Source organism: Salvia splendens, chromosome 5 (assembly GCF_004379255.2).
Source record: "Salvia splendens isolate huo1 chromosome 5, SspV2, whole genome shotgun sequence".
Lineage (NCBI taxonomy): Eukaryota > Viridiplantae > Streptophyta > Magnoliopsida > Lamiales > Lamiaceae > Salvia > Salvia splendens.
Window position 1 is genome coordinate 35,814,358 of NC_056036.1, and position 17,482 is coordinate 35,831,839.

General features: G+C 38.0%; 3 protein-coding genes and 1 long non-coding RNA gene across 5 annotated transcripts; 2 read left to right on the forward strand and 2 right to left on the reverse strand.

Moving 5' to 3' along the window:
- Nucleotides 1–174: 174 nt before the first annotated feature.
- On the reverse strand, nt 175–1,760 carry LOC121802307. The gene is made up of 2 exons (XR_006050759.1): nt 1,640–1,760; nt 175–971 (listed from the first exon to the last, which is right to left on the reverse strand). It is a non-coding gene; the product is annotated as an uncharacterized LOC121802307 (long non-coding RNA).
- Nucleotides 1,761–3,923: 2,163 nt separating this feature from the next.
- On the forward strand, nt 3,924–7,525 carry LOC121805651 (serine/threonine-protein kinase TOR-like). 2 transcript variants are annotated; one of them, XM_042205592.1, is made up of 6 exons: nt 3,924–4,409; nt 4,864–5,202; nt 5,280–5,354; nt 5,784–5,889; nt 6,259–6,465; nt 7,470–7,525. In XM_042205592.1, the coding sequence occupies exons 1-4, from the start codon at nt 4,287–4,289 to the stop codon at nt 5,793–5,795; spliced, it is 549 nt and encodes a 182-aa protein (XP_042061526.1). In that variant the 5' UTR covers nt 3,924–4,286; the 3' UTR covers nt 5,796–5,889; nt 6,259–6,465; nt 7,470–7,525. The 2 variants fall into 2 exon arrangements, with proteins under 2 accessions (XP_042061526.1, XP_042061525.1); XM_042205591.1 differs by lacking the exon at nt 7,470–7,525 and having other exon boundaries at nt 6,259–7,463.
- Nucleotides 7,526–7,534: 9 nt separating this feature from the next.
- Nucleotides 7,535–12,577, forward strand: LOC121805650 (serine/threonine-protein kinase TOR-like). Its single transcript, XM_042205590.1, has 16 exons — nt 7,535–7,593; nt 7,722–7,835; nt 7,915–8,118; nt 8,373–8,453; nt 8,544–8,618; nt 8,707–8,773; nt 8,903–9,063; nt 9,208–9,381; nt 9,487–9,615; nt 9,711–9,794; nt 10,720–10,781; nt 10,859–10,931; nt 11,020–11,154; nt 11,647–11,823; nt 11,897–12,153; nt 12,325–12,577. The coding sequence occupies exons 2-16, from the start codon at nt 7,728–7,730 to the stop codon at nt 12,341–12,343; spliced, it is 1,806 nt and encodes a 601-aa protein (XP_042061524.1). The 5' UTR covers nt 7,535–7,593; nt 7,722–7,727; the 3' UTR covers nt 12,344–12,577.
- A 2,059-nt stretch (nt 12,578–14,636) lies between these two features.
- LOC121805959 lies at nt 14,637–17,197 on the reverse strand. The gene is made up of 3 exons (XM_042206013.1): nt 16,943–17,197; nt 14,966–16,848; nt 14,637–14,886 (listed from the first exon to the last, which is right to left on the reverse strand). Exons 1-3 carry the CDS (start codon nt 17,115–17,117, stop codon nt 14,809–14,811), a joined length of 2,136 nt encoding a protein of 711 aa, XP_042061947.1. The 5' UTR covers nt 17,118–17,197; the 3' UTR covers nt 14,637–14,808.
- Nucleotides 17,198–17,482: the final 285 nt, after the last annotated feature.

Here is a 17,482-nt window from a genome sequence, read left to right on the forward strand (position 1 = left end):
TTTAAAATTTTGATAGTATTATTTAAATTCATTTTTTTCCTAAATCATTTTGCCTGCCAATTCCATGGAATTGGAATTAAATTGGAATTGCAATTCCATGGAATTGAATTGGAATTGCAATTCCATGGAATTGAATTAGAAGGAATTGAATTATAATTCAATTTCAATCCTTTGTTTGGTATAATTAAAGAATTGATACGGAATTGTATTATAATTCCAAATCCTTTGTTTGGTAGTAACTCAAAACAAATGAATTGGAATTGAACTAGAATTCAATTTAAAATTCAAATTTTTTAAATAACTAGTCTAAACAGAAAACACACGTAGAAACAACAGCAGCACCTAGCAACGACCAAAAGCAATTCAAGAAATGGAGTTTCTCTCCATCTTCTAGCAGTTGGCGGCTGGGATCCATTGTCATTGCCGTCTGCCATCTTCGTGAGCTTGCTGAATTTCTTCCATCCGGATGTTCATGCCGACGTCTGCTTGGGCTTGTCCAACTTGTTGAAGTCGCGCTGCAACATCTCCATGTCGTTCTGACAGTCTCCAGCTTGAACTTGAGAGTGCTGATGTCCTCCTTTGCCGTTATCTATCCTTCTTGAAATGATTGAGAAGTTCCCTCCAAAAATGTCTTCCGGTTTGGCACCATGGGCTGGTACAGTGACTCCCCGCCATCTTTCATGGCAACCACGTTGCTTATCTTAAACTGCTCAGAGAAGAAGACCTGCACCACCACTCAGAGAGAGACCCTCATTCTGTGCAGTTTGCGCATACACTCATCAACGAACGGCTTCTGGCACTCCATCACGCAGCAGAGCCTCTTCCTCTCGTGCTCTATCAGCACCAGAACCACAAACCAACTTCCATTATTCCATAACTTACTCCTCCTAACATGATTACTGCCAAGAATCTCTCCAAGATGATCCACCAGTGGCACTAGTTCTTTGCTGCACGCCGCAAGCTCAGTGAAACTATAGAAACACATTTATAAGAAAACAACATTATCATAGAGAACTATTCATTGAAAACCAAATTATACAAGTACTACTACTATATACAACAAACAAATAGTACCATTGGATGCTTAAAAATTGACCAGAAATAAGGATCAGATTAGAACTAAGCAGAATTAACTAATCGCATTTGCAATAAAGAATACCGTATATAAGATCAGAATCGATAAACCCAATCTCTGAGAAAAATCCAACACAAATCACAGACAAAAAAAATAGTGGACTGACAACATCTAACTTCGAAATTGAAGCTCAGTAGACAGGATGAATTTACGAAAACTTTAAGATCACAAACGAACAAAAATTAACCAAAATGAAGTACAGATGGACTATAGTAAGCACTAAGCACTAACCACAACAATGGCAGCAGAAAAGTGAAGGAAAAGCACTCAACAAACGCACAAATTCAAGATAGTCACCCAATGCACGAAAAAAATCTAGGGAAACAAGGGTTAGCATTTAGCAACAATTAATCTTAATCGAAGCAAGAATCGGAAGATGAGCAAGTAAAATTAATTCGTAACAACAAAATTTCAAATAAATTCATCCAAAAAATTAAGAACATCACCGTGGCTCTCCATCAAATACGAAACAAAACTAATCAAATTGATAATTTGATTCTTCACCTGATTATCCATCAATCGATCACAGAGATGAAGCGGCTAGGTCACGCCGCAATTGCAGAGAGAAAGAGCTAGGGCACGCGAAGACGGAGGGAGAGAGAAAAAAGAAGCGAGGAGAGAGGAAACGAAAAAGTGTTGCATATTTCAGTTTTTATATGACCCGTTTCTATTTTGACCGGTGTGGGGTCTGCGTTTTTTTTAAATTCCAACCCGTTTTTACATGGAATTGAATCATAATTCTTTTGTTATGGTATGAAGATAAAATTGTGGAATTAGAATTGGTAGAACTAGAGCATCTCCAATGGTAATAGGTCAGCCATAAGCTAGTAACAAACTCCTTCTGCCACATCATCAGTACTAAAAACTCCTCATGTCACGTCAGCATGATAAGCAACTGGACAAGCAATAGACTAGCCACAATAAATAAAATTATAAAAAACAAATAATTAACCATCACACAAAATACGGAATTAAATTTACGACACAGATATGGGAAAATTCAATAATAATATTTAAATTAAAAAAGTACATTAATTAAAAAAAATCTAACCACGTGCAGTCCTCCGCGCCCACAACTCTTCAATTAAATCCTTTTGGAGTCGAATACGAGCATCCACTTGGCGCATGTCGGCATGTGCCTTGAGGCGGCCGACTTCATCGTGAGGTACCCCCTTCGTACGTTGGGGGCGGCCACGCCGTGGCTTGGGCCGGCTTCATTAGCATCGTCATTTGCCTAACTAGTCAGTTGTACACCTTCATCTTCGACAATCATGTTGTGCAGGATAATACATGCATACATTATATCAGCAATGCAGCCGACATGCCACAAACGCGTTGGACCCCTAATTGCCGCCCATCGAGACTGGAGCACACCAAATGCGCGCTCCACGTCCTTGCGCGCCGACTCCTGCCGTTCCGCAAAGTAGGTCTTCCTCTCATCTGATGTGCATCTGATCGTCTTCACAAAGACAGGCCACCTAGGGTATATCCCATCCGCCAAGTAGTAGCCCATATCATGCTGGTCCCCGTTGGCGATAAAACTGATGGCCGGACTGACACCCTGGCACTGCTCGTTGAAAAGGGGCCACGAGTTGAGGACGTTGAGGTCGTTGTTCGACCCGGCTACCCCAAAATATGCATGCCAAATCCACAACCGGTAATCAGCTACGACCTCGAGGATCATCGTTGGATTCTTTCCCTTGTAGCCGGTCGTGTAGAACCCTTTCCAGGTAGCGGGACAGTTCTTCCACTCCCAATGCATACAATCTATGCTGCCCAACATCCCGGGGAACCCATGCTTCTCCCCGTGCATCTGCATCAGATCCTGGCACTCTTCAGGGGTAGGGCTTCGAAGATACTGATAACGGAATATTTCAATGACGCTCTGACAGAAATACTTCAGACAATCCAGGGCAGTCGTCTCACCGATGTGGAGGTACTCGTCCCACATGTCTGCCGCGCCTCCGTAGGCCAACTGTCTGATTGCCGTAGTGCACTTTTGTATAGGTGTGTGGCCGGGTCTGCCAGCCGCATCGTACCTGAACCGGAAACACAAATATCGACGCTCCAAAGCATCAACGATACGCATAAACACTGCCCTATGCATCCTAAAACGCCCCTGAAAAGAGGCGCCCCAAACTGCGGCTCCTCCGCAAAGTAGTCTTCATATAGCCGCTGATGTGCAGCTACATGATCCCGATCAATCACTGCTCGTCGGTGGACAACGGGTGGAGGTCGAGGTACCACCGGCTGCATGGCCCTTTGTATCAACCGGTTTATCTCGAGGGACGTGTAGGCCTCCAACTCTTCGTTCATTTGCCGTTCGTACTCCTCAGCATCACCACCACTACCACCACTACTACCACCCGCATTACTCATTTCACGTTGTTGCTCTTGTACAGAAATTAAGATGGAGAGAAAACTCGTTAAAACAAGTGGTGCGAATGAAAATGACGTGCAAATCGCGTATATATAATGTTTCGAAAAAAAAATGAGCTGGCCGATCGCTCGCCGATCGGGAGCCTGCAATGGCGGCCAGCCGACCGGCGAGCGGACCGACCAGCACCCGAAAATCGGCGTCGGGTCGCCGATTTTTTCGCCAAAATGGCGCTCGCCAGTTCCAATAGTTCGGCGAGCGGACCGGCCAGGAATCAGCTAGCCTGTCCGCTCGTCGCCATTGGAGATGCTCTTAGAATTCAATTCCAAATCCATATGGAATTAGAATTGGTAGAATTAGAATTCAATTCCAAATCCACATATTTTTATATTGCCGAACAACTGCCTTAATTCCGTGGTGCCGAACGCACCCTAATAACACAAGAAGGTTTTTGGCTAGGTAGACGGGCAGAGCTTCCATAGAATATGGCGTTGCTACATGATTTTCTCGTTTTACAATTTAGCCCAGAATAGATTATTCCATGTATCCACCGAAAAATTCAGCAAGTTGATCTTCAGTCTTCACTGCCTGATTGTGACAGAGATACAAGATCGTCGTTAGGTTTCTGAGGATTCCGCACAAGATTTTCACCCTACTCACTGTAAATACTCGCAATTTGTGCCATATACCAGTAGCAGACTACTCTTATTTGGGTTCGTGTTTTGAGATTTTGCTCTTGGAGCGTCCTTGCACGTATATACATGTATATTTAGGATGGCGCTCGCAACGACAACACAGTCGATTCGCTACATTGCTCCGGCAGCTGCCACCGGAGCTAGCAACCTTGATGCTCTCTACCGACTACTTGCTGACCTTTCCATCCGCGGCAATCCCAAGGTCTGAAAAACTGTTTCGCTGTTCTTATCAGCCGCGCGCACTTAATTTGTGTTTTGAGGTTGCAAGCTAAACGTAGCTAAAGCTAAAGCCCGTTTCATTTTGTTTTTTTATTTCCTCATCTTGCGATGTTGTGGGGCTGGGATTTGGTGTTTTCCAGGATGCTAAGGTTGTGTTCGGTTTTCTAGATAAAATAATGCCAAGATACAATCTAGGATTGTGTTGTGAGATTATTTTAGTCATAGGAGTTAGCTATGACTATTTATCCCATGATTATCCATCTAGGATTGAATTGTGGGATTGAATCTCATGAACCAAACACACTATATATTTAATCCGAGATACAATCTTGCAAATCGAACACCCCTAAAGGAATTAAATTGTATTATACTACTACAATACTACTTGTAAATATGTAAATTCTGTTGGACATATTGATGAATGAAGTGTTTGTTAGGATGGAGCTGCTCCAGCATTGAGAAGATATGTCGAAGAACAAGCTCGTGATCTCAGTGGTGAAGCGTTTTCACGTTTTATGGATCAGTTATATGATCGTATTACTGGTCTTTTAGACAGCAGTGATGTTGCTGAAAATTTGGGTGCTTTGAGGGCCATTGACGAGCTGATAGATGTGGAAATTGGAGAGAATGCAGTCAAAGTGGCAAAAATCGCAAATTATATGCGAACTGCATTTGAGGCAAAACGTGAATCTGAAACTTTAGTTATTGCTAGTAAAGTTTTGGGCCACTTGGCGAGAGCTGGTGGAGCAATGACAGCTGATGAAGTGGAAAGACTGGTATGTTCAAAATTTCTGCGATTAGTAGCCTAATACCTCAGATTATTTTGACCTGTTATCCTTGCTGTCTTTCTCAGGTAAGAATTGCATTGGATTGGCTTCGCGGTGATAGAGTTGAATACCGCCGTTTTGCTGCTGTTTTAATTTTAAAGGTACGTCCCGCCACCTGCTCCTACAGATTGTTCTTAAACCAAATTACCTATGTGTTGAAGCTTACAACTTTGACTATGATTGTTTGAATATTGCTAGAGTTTCCCTCCGCAAAATAAATAAATTGCGTTTGCTTGTGTGAGTAATGGAAGAAAGAACATTGAAAGGAGTTGGTGTCTTGATGATGCATGAATGTTTATGATATATGGCTTTGATTTGTATAGTATTAGTATAAAAAGCTAAGTGGCAAACACTAAGTCACTAATGGAGATAACTCCCTATTGTTATGTTTTTTCCAACTTGTTCCCGAAGGGATGACTACTCATTTGACTAATGGACGATTTGACTTTTGTAGCTGAAATTTGATTTTTCTTTTCTTGGCATAAATGGGCTCTTTTTAACACAGCAGTTATGTCTCATTACACTTTCAGGAGTTTCCCTAGTATTGCTTCTCAGTTTGTCGTTGCTGCTGTAACTGGATATTTTCACTCGATAGCTTGTGCAGCTCATGCTAAGGGAGTGGATGATAGTTTACAGGTATTGTATTTTGGGGTTGTTCTTTATTATTGTGAGACTATGGGTCATCAAATCCTAGGTCTTCTGCGTTATTTAAAGTAATTTTTGCTGAAAATTGGATGGGTGTTTTCCTCTATTTGATCTATCATGTTCTAGTTTTGTTTGAGAATTCTTCTGTATTGTTTGGTGTGGTTGTAAATTTTCATATGTTTATTAGTGCTTTTATGTTCTTTATTTCAACAAGCATTCTCATTAGTGAGATGCTTAGTCTCAGGTTCGAGATATATCCTCGACATTCTCTATTGTATGATACTGATATTACCTTTTTTTGTTAAATTTCTGCATGCATTGATAACCCTATTACTTATCATTGTGATCATGGAATTTCAGGATATCCTTCGTCTCCTGACTTTATGGTTCAACCATGGAGCTACAACTGAAGTTCAGATGGCATTGCAGACAGGGTTTTCCCTTGTTAATATAAACACTTGGCTGGTTGTTTTGCCTCAGATAATTGCCAGGATACATTCCAATAACCATGCAGTAAGGGAACTGATACAATCCCTATTAATCCGAATTGGTCAGAGTCATCCACAGGTTTGTTTTGGAAGATAACCCGTGTAATCATATGTTTACTAGCAGACAATGGCATCAATAGTTAGTTTTGGTCAAACTGACTATGTTTTGTTTATTCTCTTGATATTTCTTAGGATAATTTATTCATGCAGCACAAGTTCTAAATTTGGTGCAATTTTGTTCAGTCGCATCTAGGAAGTTGATAAGCTTTTCAGCTATGCTGCATTGTGAATAATTGGTGATAATAATTTTGAAATTTTTAAAGATTGTTATTTTTCGAATGGTAGTTTTCCATTAGGAAAGGTAAAAATGGGTAGTTTATTTCTAACACTGAGTATTAAAAAAACACTCAGAAAACAGTGAAGTGCTCGGTCAAACTTAAAGTCTGCCTATTTTTCATTATCTGACATCTGAAAAAAAATGCAACTTTTCCTGTGGTGAGCATGTTACACAATTACGGACAATAGTTCTAAGGACATAATTTATGAAATTGGTGTTTAAAGGTTAAAGTGGAGAGACTAAAATATGAGATAAAATAAATATGAGAGAGAATGAGAGATTAAGAAGAAAAGAGAATAAAGTTTTTTGCCAAAAAAGGTAATGACTCAACTAACTTGGGACAGCTCGAAACGGAATACGAATCAACTACCTTGGGATGGATGGATTACTTTTTAAGGATCACTTCCACCATGGAGGCTCAACAATTTACTAGCAAACCAAGAATCTAGGAATTATCTGAACACCCTCTTCCCATATCTCTAGAACTATCTAAACTTATGTTTTCTTGTGATGAGGCTAGAGTCAGAAGTAGTATTGAATCTAATGCTAATGAGGTAGGAAGTCTGACCTCTTAAAAAAAAAATCAGAACTAGGAATTAGATAACCAAGCTGATACTGCAAGACAACATTTGATATTCAATATTAGGATCTTAGTGAACGAATTTGAAGTACTCCCTCCGTCCCAAGGAAGATGACCCCTTCCTTGGGCGGCACGGAATTTTATGCACTTTTATTTTGTGTGTTAGGTGGAGAGAGGGAATAAAGTAGAGATAACGGGGTTTCTACTCTTAGTAATGAGTCATCTTGGGTGGGACAAACTAAAAAGGAAAGTGGGTCATCTTCGGTGGGACGGAGGGAGGATAAGTTAATGTAAGTATGTAACTGATACTAGACTAGTGTAATGAATAGTTTGATACTTTGATTATCCTTTTCTGAACCTTTTCACTATATGAGCATCTCTTTATTGTTTACATGTCTAATTTAAGCCTGTTACGCAGGCTCTTATGTACCCTCTTCTCGTGGCATGTAAATCCATTAGCAATTTAAGGAGAGAGGCAGCGCAAGAAGTGGTTGATAAAGTTCGACAACATAGTGGTATACTAGTGGATGAGGTAACGGAGGAATGTCGTAATGATTATTCTCTGATGTCTGCTTTCCCCCTTTATCTGACATTGCTTCTTGAATTAAAAGGCACAACTTGTGTCCACGGAATTGATCCGAGTTGCAATACTTTGGCATGAAATGTGGCATGAGGGTTTGGAAGAGGCGAGCCGCTTATACTTCGGCGAACATAACATTGAAGGCATGTTGAATGTCTTAGAGCCATTACACAGAATGCTTGAGGAAGGAGCAGCAAGGAATATTTCAACTATAAAAGAGAAAGCCTTCATTCAGGTAGAGCTCCTTTATACAGTACTGCTTGTTTCTAATATCATGAGCATATATTTTTGAAGTTCCAAAAACTTATAATAAGATGGCACTCGTAATAGTTTTCATTTTCTTTTATACATATTCCTCTATGTGCAAAATGATCCTCTCTTCCCTTGAAACTATTAAAAGAAAGAAAATTGACCTTTTTTAATGAGTTCACTTCAATCATTCCAGTTTCATTTTTGTTTTCGTTGATTGAGAAACAATTTGCTCTTCAGGCATACCGGCATGAACTTTTGGAGGCCTATGAATGCTGCATGAGATACAGAAGAACTGGAAATGATGCAGACTTGACTCAGGTATGATTTGTAAAGGAATATCATGATGTTTCCACCTTTATTGAAGTTATGGCTGACTTTATTACTACCTGCTTATTTAAATCTGTCCAGGCTTGGAATCTGTATTATCATGTGTTTCGGCGTATAGATAAGCAGCTTCAATCGCTGACCACTCTGGATTTGCAGGCAAGAAGAAATTTCTAACTGGTGTTTATTTTTTACTTTGGAGAAGTTGCTGACTGATTTTATTTTATTTTATTTTTGGATAAACTAGTCTGTCTCTCCTGAGCTGTTGGAATGTCGTAATCTGAAACTAGCTGTGCTTGGAACCTATATAGCTGGTATAGTTGGATTATTTGTCAAGCTCTGTTCTCCCCCCAAAGCCCCAAAAAACACGTATGTACATCCCATGTGGATATATATACATTACGGATTGCTATATTCTAATGAAGTCACAATTTGTTTCCCAGATTCACCTGTGGTGACAATTGCATCATTTGCACCCCAGCTTGTTGTCATCACGTCCAAACAACGACCTCGGAAGCTGACAATTCATGGAAGTGATGGGGAAGAACATGCTTTTTTGTTGAAGGGGCATGAAGATTTACGCCAAGACGAGCGTGTCATGCAGGTGTTGTTGATACTTCTATACTCTGTCAATAGTGGTTCTTTTTCTAATATCAAAGTGTCATGCTGTAATTTTTTAATCTTGTAACAGAGTGATCCATTGTCTTTTCCATTTTAAACAATTAATGTTGTTGCATTTCTCCATCAGTTGTTCGGTTTGGTAAATACTCTACTAGGAAATTCTAGAAAAACTGCTGAAAAGGATCTCTCTATCCAAAGATATTCAGTCATTCCACTATCCCCAAACAGCGGCATCATAGGATGGGTGCCAAATTGTGATACCTTGCACCATCTCATTCGTGAGTACAGAGATGCTAGAAAGGTTTAACCTATTTCTCCTATTCCTCCTTTGTGCACCTCGGCAAATCTCTTATTTATAGTTATGGGCTTTTCCTGGTAGTTATAGCAATTATTTCTTGTTTTGTAGATCACTTTGAACCAGGAGCATAAGCTGATGCTTGGTTTTGCTCCAGATTACGATCATTTGCCTCTTATAGCAAAGGTTGAGGTGTTTGACTATGCACTACAGAATACAGAAGGCAATGACCTTTCAAGGGTATGGATTGTTCATGGATTGGCTTATTTTGATTTCTTCCCCCCATGGAAGTATGGATTTCCATGGATTGACTTATTTTGGTATGGAAATGGTAGGTGCTCTGGCTAAAGAGTCGCACTTCAGAAGTCTGGTTGGACAGGAGGACCAACTACACAAGAAGCTTAGCTGTCATCAGTATGGTAATATTATGTTCTAAAAGCATTTAGATGTAGACTTGTTTATAAAACCATGACAAAAGTTAATAATTAAATGGTGATTATGAACTTCCGTCATATATGTATATGTATGGTTCAGAGTTCAGACTTACATATGTATTTGATGTAATTATGGAATTATATATACAATATTCATATAATTGCTAAAATACAAATTATATATTATAAAGAGATTTTTAAATGAATTATTGTTGCTTGTATATATTGGAATACTTTATAATTTAGTGTAGAATTTCAATGGCTCAGTGTGATATTTAAAGTACTCCAATGTTAGTACATTGGGATAAGGGGTACCTTAGTGTTAAATTTTCTTCTCATTACATCCCTGAAACACAGTGTGAGATATTCATCTAGCTCTATCAGTTAACATAAAGTTTGAAGTGATCTCATTGTTTTTTTGTAAAATCAACTACGCAGATTGATTTTGATTTTAAATACTAACTCTCTCCGTCCCACCACAAGCGATCAACTTTCCATATTGGTTTGTCCCACCAGTGATCAGTTTCCTTTTTTAACAAAAAACAAAACTTTAACCCTCTCTTACTTTATTATCTCTTTCTTACTTTTTCCTCTCTTATACTTTATTCTCTCTACTTTAACTTAATATAGTACTATATCATTTTCTTAAATCTCGTGCCCAAAAGAAATCCATCACTTGTGGCGGGTCGAAGGGAGTATTCATTTTGGTGTAGAACAATGTCAAATAATTTGAATACTATTCAAGTGTTGGCAAGTTACTGTTAATGAAAAGAAAATAGTTTTTGGCCCTAAATTTGAATAATATACATTTGTTTTTATCGCTTTGAATAATATACATTTGTTTTTATCGCAGAATTCTCTTGCATGTTGAACATTTTCTAGCTTTAAATTTTACTCCCACCTTTTCCAGGTTGGGTACTTGCTTGGCTTGGGTGATCGGCATCCAAGCAATCTCATTCTGCATCGGTTCAGGTACCAAAGATATAACAAATTTATGATTGTCAATAGTTTGATTTTCTTAGTTTATTTAGAAAAGATATTGTTGACAGTGGCAAGATACTGCACATTGACTTTGGGGATTGCTTTGAAGCTTCAATGAACCGGGAAAAGTTCCCAGAAAAGGTTGGACAGTAAATTTTGTTTTCTTTCTTTTCTTGGAAAATGTGGAAGTTTGGGCATTTGTCTTAGTAATAAATATTGGCTGGTCTAGGTTCCTTTTCGGCTCACAAGAATGCTTGTTAAAGCAATGGAGGTCAGTGGTATTGAAGGAAATTTCCGCTCCACTTGTGAAAGTGTCATGCAGGTTTTGCGGACTAACAAAGATAGTGTTATGGCAATGATGGAGGTAAAACTCACTGTTTCAGATGCTTTTAATAAATCTTGTGTCTGCTTCCAAATTTATTTGTTTTCTGGTGATAACTTGGTTCATAATTGTGATGTTATCCTTGTATATTAATTTGTCCTATTTATTTAGGAATTAAAAAGATAGGGCTTCTCTTGTGTTTGGACTACTGAACAAGTAGGTTAATTGTAATAGGGCATTCTCCAATTCATCAACCAATATGCTACTCCAGAAGTTAATTCAAATATGCAACACTCCTATCTCAACTTTATCCAGGAAGTCACTTAGGGTTGACTAATTGAAACATACTTTTGTACTATCATTTTATGTCAGTTATGTTATCTTGCTAGATCTAACTTGTAGTTAACTTTTAGACATTTCTATATTATCTGCTTATAGTTGGCATAGTTTTGACTTAATCCAAGACCCTGAGATGTGGTTTCACAAATTCATTTATCCTCTCAAATAGTATAACAATATCTGGTTGGTGTCCAGGCATTTGTGCATGATCCCTTGATAAACTGGCGTCTTTTCAACTTAAATGAAGTCCCTCAAATATCTACCCTCACAAGTAGTATGCATGCCCAACCCGCTGTCAACGAAGAGGAATCTATCTCAAATAGAGAGATGCTTCAACCACAGCGAGGTGTTCGCGAGAGGGAGCTCCTTCAGGTATGCCTCAATAGTCTGAATTTTTGTTGCTTGTAAGCCATGCTCATTGACGTTAAACAAAACTGCTTTATAGGCTGTAAATCAATTGGGCGATGCTAATGAGGTTCTGAATGAAAGAGCGGTAGTTGTCATGGCAAGGATGAGCAACAAACTTACTGGAAGGGATTTCTCTTCCATACCATCGAGCTCCATCCAACATTCCCTAGAGCATGGTACCTTGATTTCTGGTGACACTCATGAGGCTGACCATGGATTATCTGTCAAATTACAAGTCCAGAAGCTTATTCTTCAAGCAATGTCACACGAGAATTTGTGCCAAAACTATGTGGGGTATGTTTTTTGTTATAGAAATTGATGGTTGTTCCAAATGAATCAAATTCCCTACTTATTGGTAGTAACAGTTTTCTCTAAGCTTAAGAATCTCTTTTCAATTAGTATTTATTTGCATCTTTTAGTTTTTTTTGATGCATTTGTATTTGACAAAGTGTTTTCATGCTTCAGGTGGTGTCCTTTCTGGTAAGGTGTGAAGATTTCCAGATGAAAAAATATGTATCAGATGTTTCTAGTTGTAAAATTGGTGAGTGGAGTCAACAATTTCTTTGTAAATAATTTAGCTTTATTGGACAAGTAATAATTCTATTTCTATCCAATTTCCAGTTGCTGTTGTACAGATCATTATGTATATTTGTGTAAATATTGTACAGACCGTTAAGTTATTTTGTAAATAATACTATACTACTATATTTTATGCTCCCTTCTATGTACAGTATGTTGGATCACGAGCTAGTACTAGTAGTAATTAGTAAAACTCAATCGATTATTTATTGTTTTATAAATTGGAAAACCCAATTTATGTGTATAATGGAGTAGTTATTAAAACTTAGAGTCAACTACGCAAATGATCCCTGAACTATGCCTTTTGCACACCAATGATCCTTGAACTTTAAAAATATCGTGGGTAGTCCCTGAACTAAGGTGTAATCACATTTATGGTACTTTTTCACTATTCATCACAATTTTACACCCAAAATGCCCCCAAGGCATGAAGGGCATTTTGGGACTTTCATATCTAGGTATTGAATTTGATATTTTCTTTATCTAGTACTAAATATGATACTATTTTCTTATAGTTTGAGTACCTAAAATGATATTATTCACTTCAAGTACCTAAAATGATATTATTCACTTCACTTTTTCAACATTTCTTCTTTCTCTCTTTCTCTAAAAATAAAAATAAAAAATAGTACTATGAAATTATTAAATATATTAATTATAAAAATCAAAATTATAAATTTAATTATAAACTAATTTTCACAAAATTTAATTTTGATTGTGATTTGATTATTTTTTTAATTAAAACTAAGCATTAATTTTCAAAAAATTCTTAATTTTTGTGAAAATTCTTAATTTTTGATGATATATTCTCTTGATCTATTATTGTTCACTCACATGAAGATTGATTGTTGTCAGTTGGGTGTGGAGGGAAAACTCTTGTAATTCACAAAGTATTTGATGTTTTGGGAAATTATGGAAGTTTTATTTTTGGCCAAGAATCTATGATTGCAACTGTTTTTTGACCATGGGAATTGGGATAGTCATAACTTAATAACCTTGCTGATTGATGAGCCTTGTATATGCATTCGTACTCAAGCGTCAAAATTTTCTTTTACCATGTATGTAGGGATGGCTACAACGACTTCAACACGTTTTACATGCAAGTAAGCTTATTAATTTTTTACTTCCTAAAAATTAATTTTGCGAAAATTCTTAATTTTTTTGAAAATTAATGCTTAGTTTTAATTAAAAAAATTAATTAAGAGAATATATCATCAAAACTTATAATAGATCAAGAGAATATATCATCAAAAATTAAGAATTTTCGTAAAAATTAAGAATTTTTCAAAAATTAATGTTTAGTTTTAATTAAAAAAATTAATTTTTAATATTAAAAAATTAATCAAATCACAATCAAAATTAAATTTTGCGAAAATTATTTTATAATTAAATTTATAATTTTGATTTTCATAATTAATATATTTAATAATTTCATAGTACTATTTTTTTTTATTTTTAGAGAAAGAGAGAAAGAAGAAATGTTGAAAAAGTGAAGTGAATAATATCATTTTAGGTACTTGAAGTGAATAATATCATTTTAGGTACTCAAACTATAAGAAAATATCATATTTAGTACTAGATAAAAGAAAATATCAAATTCAATACCTAGATATGAAAGTCCAAAAATGCCCTTCATGCCTTGGGGGCATTTTGGGTGTAAAATTGTGATGAATAGTGAAAAAGTACCATAAATGTGATTACACCTTAGTTCAGGGACTACCCACGATATTTTTAAAGTTCAGGAACCATTGGTGTGCAAAAGGCATGTTCAGGGACCATTTGCGTAGTTCACTCTAAAACTTAAATCGCCCGATTATAAATTCTTATTAAATCTTGTGCGATACCTAATTTAGTTATTAATTCGTATTTTGCATGAGTTCTTTCCTCTCCCCACTAAAAAATGAAAACTAGGCAATATGGAGTAGTTTTTATTTGTACAAAGATTTCAACTTTTTCTTCAAAAACATTTTCACCTGTCAAAATTTATGTACAGTTGTTTAGCACTTAATCTATCATTCAACACTTTTGTAGGTAACACATCACGTTATGGACATCGATGTCACCAAGTGATTTGGTAAAATTCATCGTTCAACCTTTTTTATGTTAACATTACGATTTGATCATAATTCAGTAAAGCAAGAAAAGATAAAAATCGGACGACTAAGTTTGTACACTATTAAACACACAGAAACTGCAAATGTTGGAAACGTGAAGGCACTCCACTCATCAGAAACGTAAAAGAAATGTTGCAAACTAAGTCTAATTCACAATACAAGAACACTAATCAGAACTAGACTGTCTGTTTCACATCAGAGACGTGCCTCAGACGCTCGTATTTCTACTACTACTTCTACTACAGTCGCAACACCATTACGTAGAAATGGTGACCTGCTTCCTGATTCTGCTTGATCTCCTAACAGGAGTAATAATCTCCTCATCTCCACCGCCCTGCATATATACATACATTAACATTCAACTTTTGTACTACATTTCATAAGAAGTGATATATATGCTTTGTTACACTCACATTAGTCTTGATGGGAATTCTCTCATAAGTGGTGAAGCTTCCATTAGAAGGTGACTCTGATGAAGAAGCCAGCTTCGAATACTTTCTGGCCTTCCTCTCCGAGCTCTCTACTTCATTTCCACCACCACTCCTCGGGTATCTGCTGCTCATTTCCCAATTCTCTGAACAACCTTCCTTTTCTTCCTCCATAGCCTTAGTTTTGCTCCTCCGACTAACTTTAGACGATGATCTGGGAATCATCTTGTACACCGAGGCCGCAACCCCCACTACACCAGCAATGAAACAAGTTATTCCCACTGCCATAACACTCCCTGTTGATTCTGTGCCAGCATTATCAGATGCTCCAACATTGATGTCGCCTTGTGATTTCTCTGTTTCCATTGAAACTTCAACGTCAGTTTCTTCATTCTGATGAGCAGCAGTTGATTGATCAATTGCAACTGAAGTTGCAGCTTCCACCTCAGTTTCTTCATTCATAGCTGATTGAATTACAGAATTTGGAGCAATTTCTTGATTCATAGCTGATTGAATCACCTCGGTTTCTTTATTCATAGCTGATTGAATCACAGAATCTGGAGCAGTATCTTGATTCACAGCTTCCTCAATGTATTCATCACCTTCTGCATATGGTTCTTCCTCTTCAACTGCATCAATTTCATCTTCAAGATCGAGCTCCCAATCAAACTCCTCATCTGCCTCTTCTGTTTCAGTATCCAACTCCCCTTCAAACTCTTCTTCTTCTTCAATGCTCTCCACTTGTTTCAGAAAATACGCCTCCTTCCAAGCATTCTCTTGCTGACCAGACAGGTTCATGAACTGCACCTGCACGGGAGCTTGTTTCTCGCCTTCAACCAGCTCGAACACAAGAGCCACAGAACTGGCAGCTACACGGCCTAAACTCACTCTTGCAGAAGCAACAACAGCTCTTGATTGTTCGTACAAGCTGCTACTCAAATCAGATAAGCTCAGGTCATTCTTGAAAAAGGACTCATCAAATAAAGGAGCACGAGTCACAGAAACCGACACACAAGCTGCTACCAGAAAAACCAGAACCATAGAGAAACACATCAATCTACCCACCCTCCTTGGCTTCTTCCCATTACTCCCAACAAATTCCTCCACCAAGATCTCCTCAGCTGCAGCTGTACTAACCGGCAACGCCAAAGAAGGCAGCTCGGGGACATGATCAACGGCTTCTATCTCTTCATCCATTCCAATCACCATATCTGCCGAGGCCTCACAAGAGTCTGAAAAGCCCTCAGACATCATCATCTCTGCCATTAAGCTATATTCAACCTCATCCGAATCCAGCTCGGTTTCCTTGTTCAAAAGCATTTCAACTATGGGATTCGGCTTGTAACGAATAAACTGAGGCCTCGGAGACAAGTAGTTGGTTTTCGGATCATACGGCGGGAGAGAAGGATCAGCATCAAATGGCGCGATGGGAGACTGAACAACCTTTGATCCCACATTCAAACCATCAGAATCAGTAATCACTGATTCAGCTGAATGCTGAGAATCCGATGGAATCTCCGAAAACGACACCTTCTTGCAAGGCTTCGAAACTGGTTTATGACTCTCAACAACAGCAGCCTTCTTGTTTTCGGAGCCAGCAAGATTTGAGTCGGAGAAATTATCATTAGAGAAAAAGAGGGCTTTTCCATTAGTCAAAGAGATGGAGGTCCGAATCGGCTCGTTCCTCTCCACCAGCACCTTCTTCCTCGGAGACGGAGTGAACTTCGAGGCTGCTGAAATCGTGGGAGCCATGAAATTCTTGCAACCCTTCGCCGGCGACTGCAGTTTCGAACCTTTCAAAATGCAGTCTTTTTCATCATTCTCTTTTTCTTCCCAAGATTTACCCACAGATCGTCTACCCCCAAAATCTGGTAATAGCAATCAAAATCAGTCAACAAGAAACAGAGGAAGGGGTCAATTTTCGAGTCAAGAATCAAGAAAAGTGTGAGATGAATGAATTACCTGAAGGGCTATTAGCAGGAGTGAACGGATCGAGGCGTCTCTGATTGGTGAGAAGCGAGGGTCTGCTACCACTGAAGCTTCTGCGAATTGTTGAATTGGTTTCGGGGTTTCTTGGATTTGGATTGAGGGGTCTGGAGGAGAGTGGGGAGGGGGATCTGTTGGAATGAGCCGCCATAGATGATGGGGGCTTTCGAGTTTCTTTGTTTTGGAAATCTGAATGGAGATGGAGGATCTTGATATTGAATTAATGAGGATTATTTTCTGGGTTTGATATGATTTGAAGGAGCTGATGTAACGGCTAGTTTTGAGCTTGCACTGTAAATTCAAATTGATTGATAAGTTGACCGTTGCGATATGGCGAAAGCGGTAGAAAAAAGGATGAGTGACAGCCGTTGGATCGACCCATATTATTAAATTGGTGTATGATTGAATCTTTACTTTTTTTCTTTTTCTCTATTGTATTTTATTTTTGTATACTCAGAAGCTTTTATGAAGATTGAAATTTTAAATAAGATGCAAAAGTTATAAATAAATTCACTA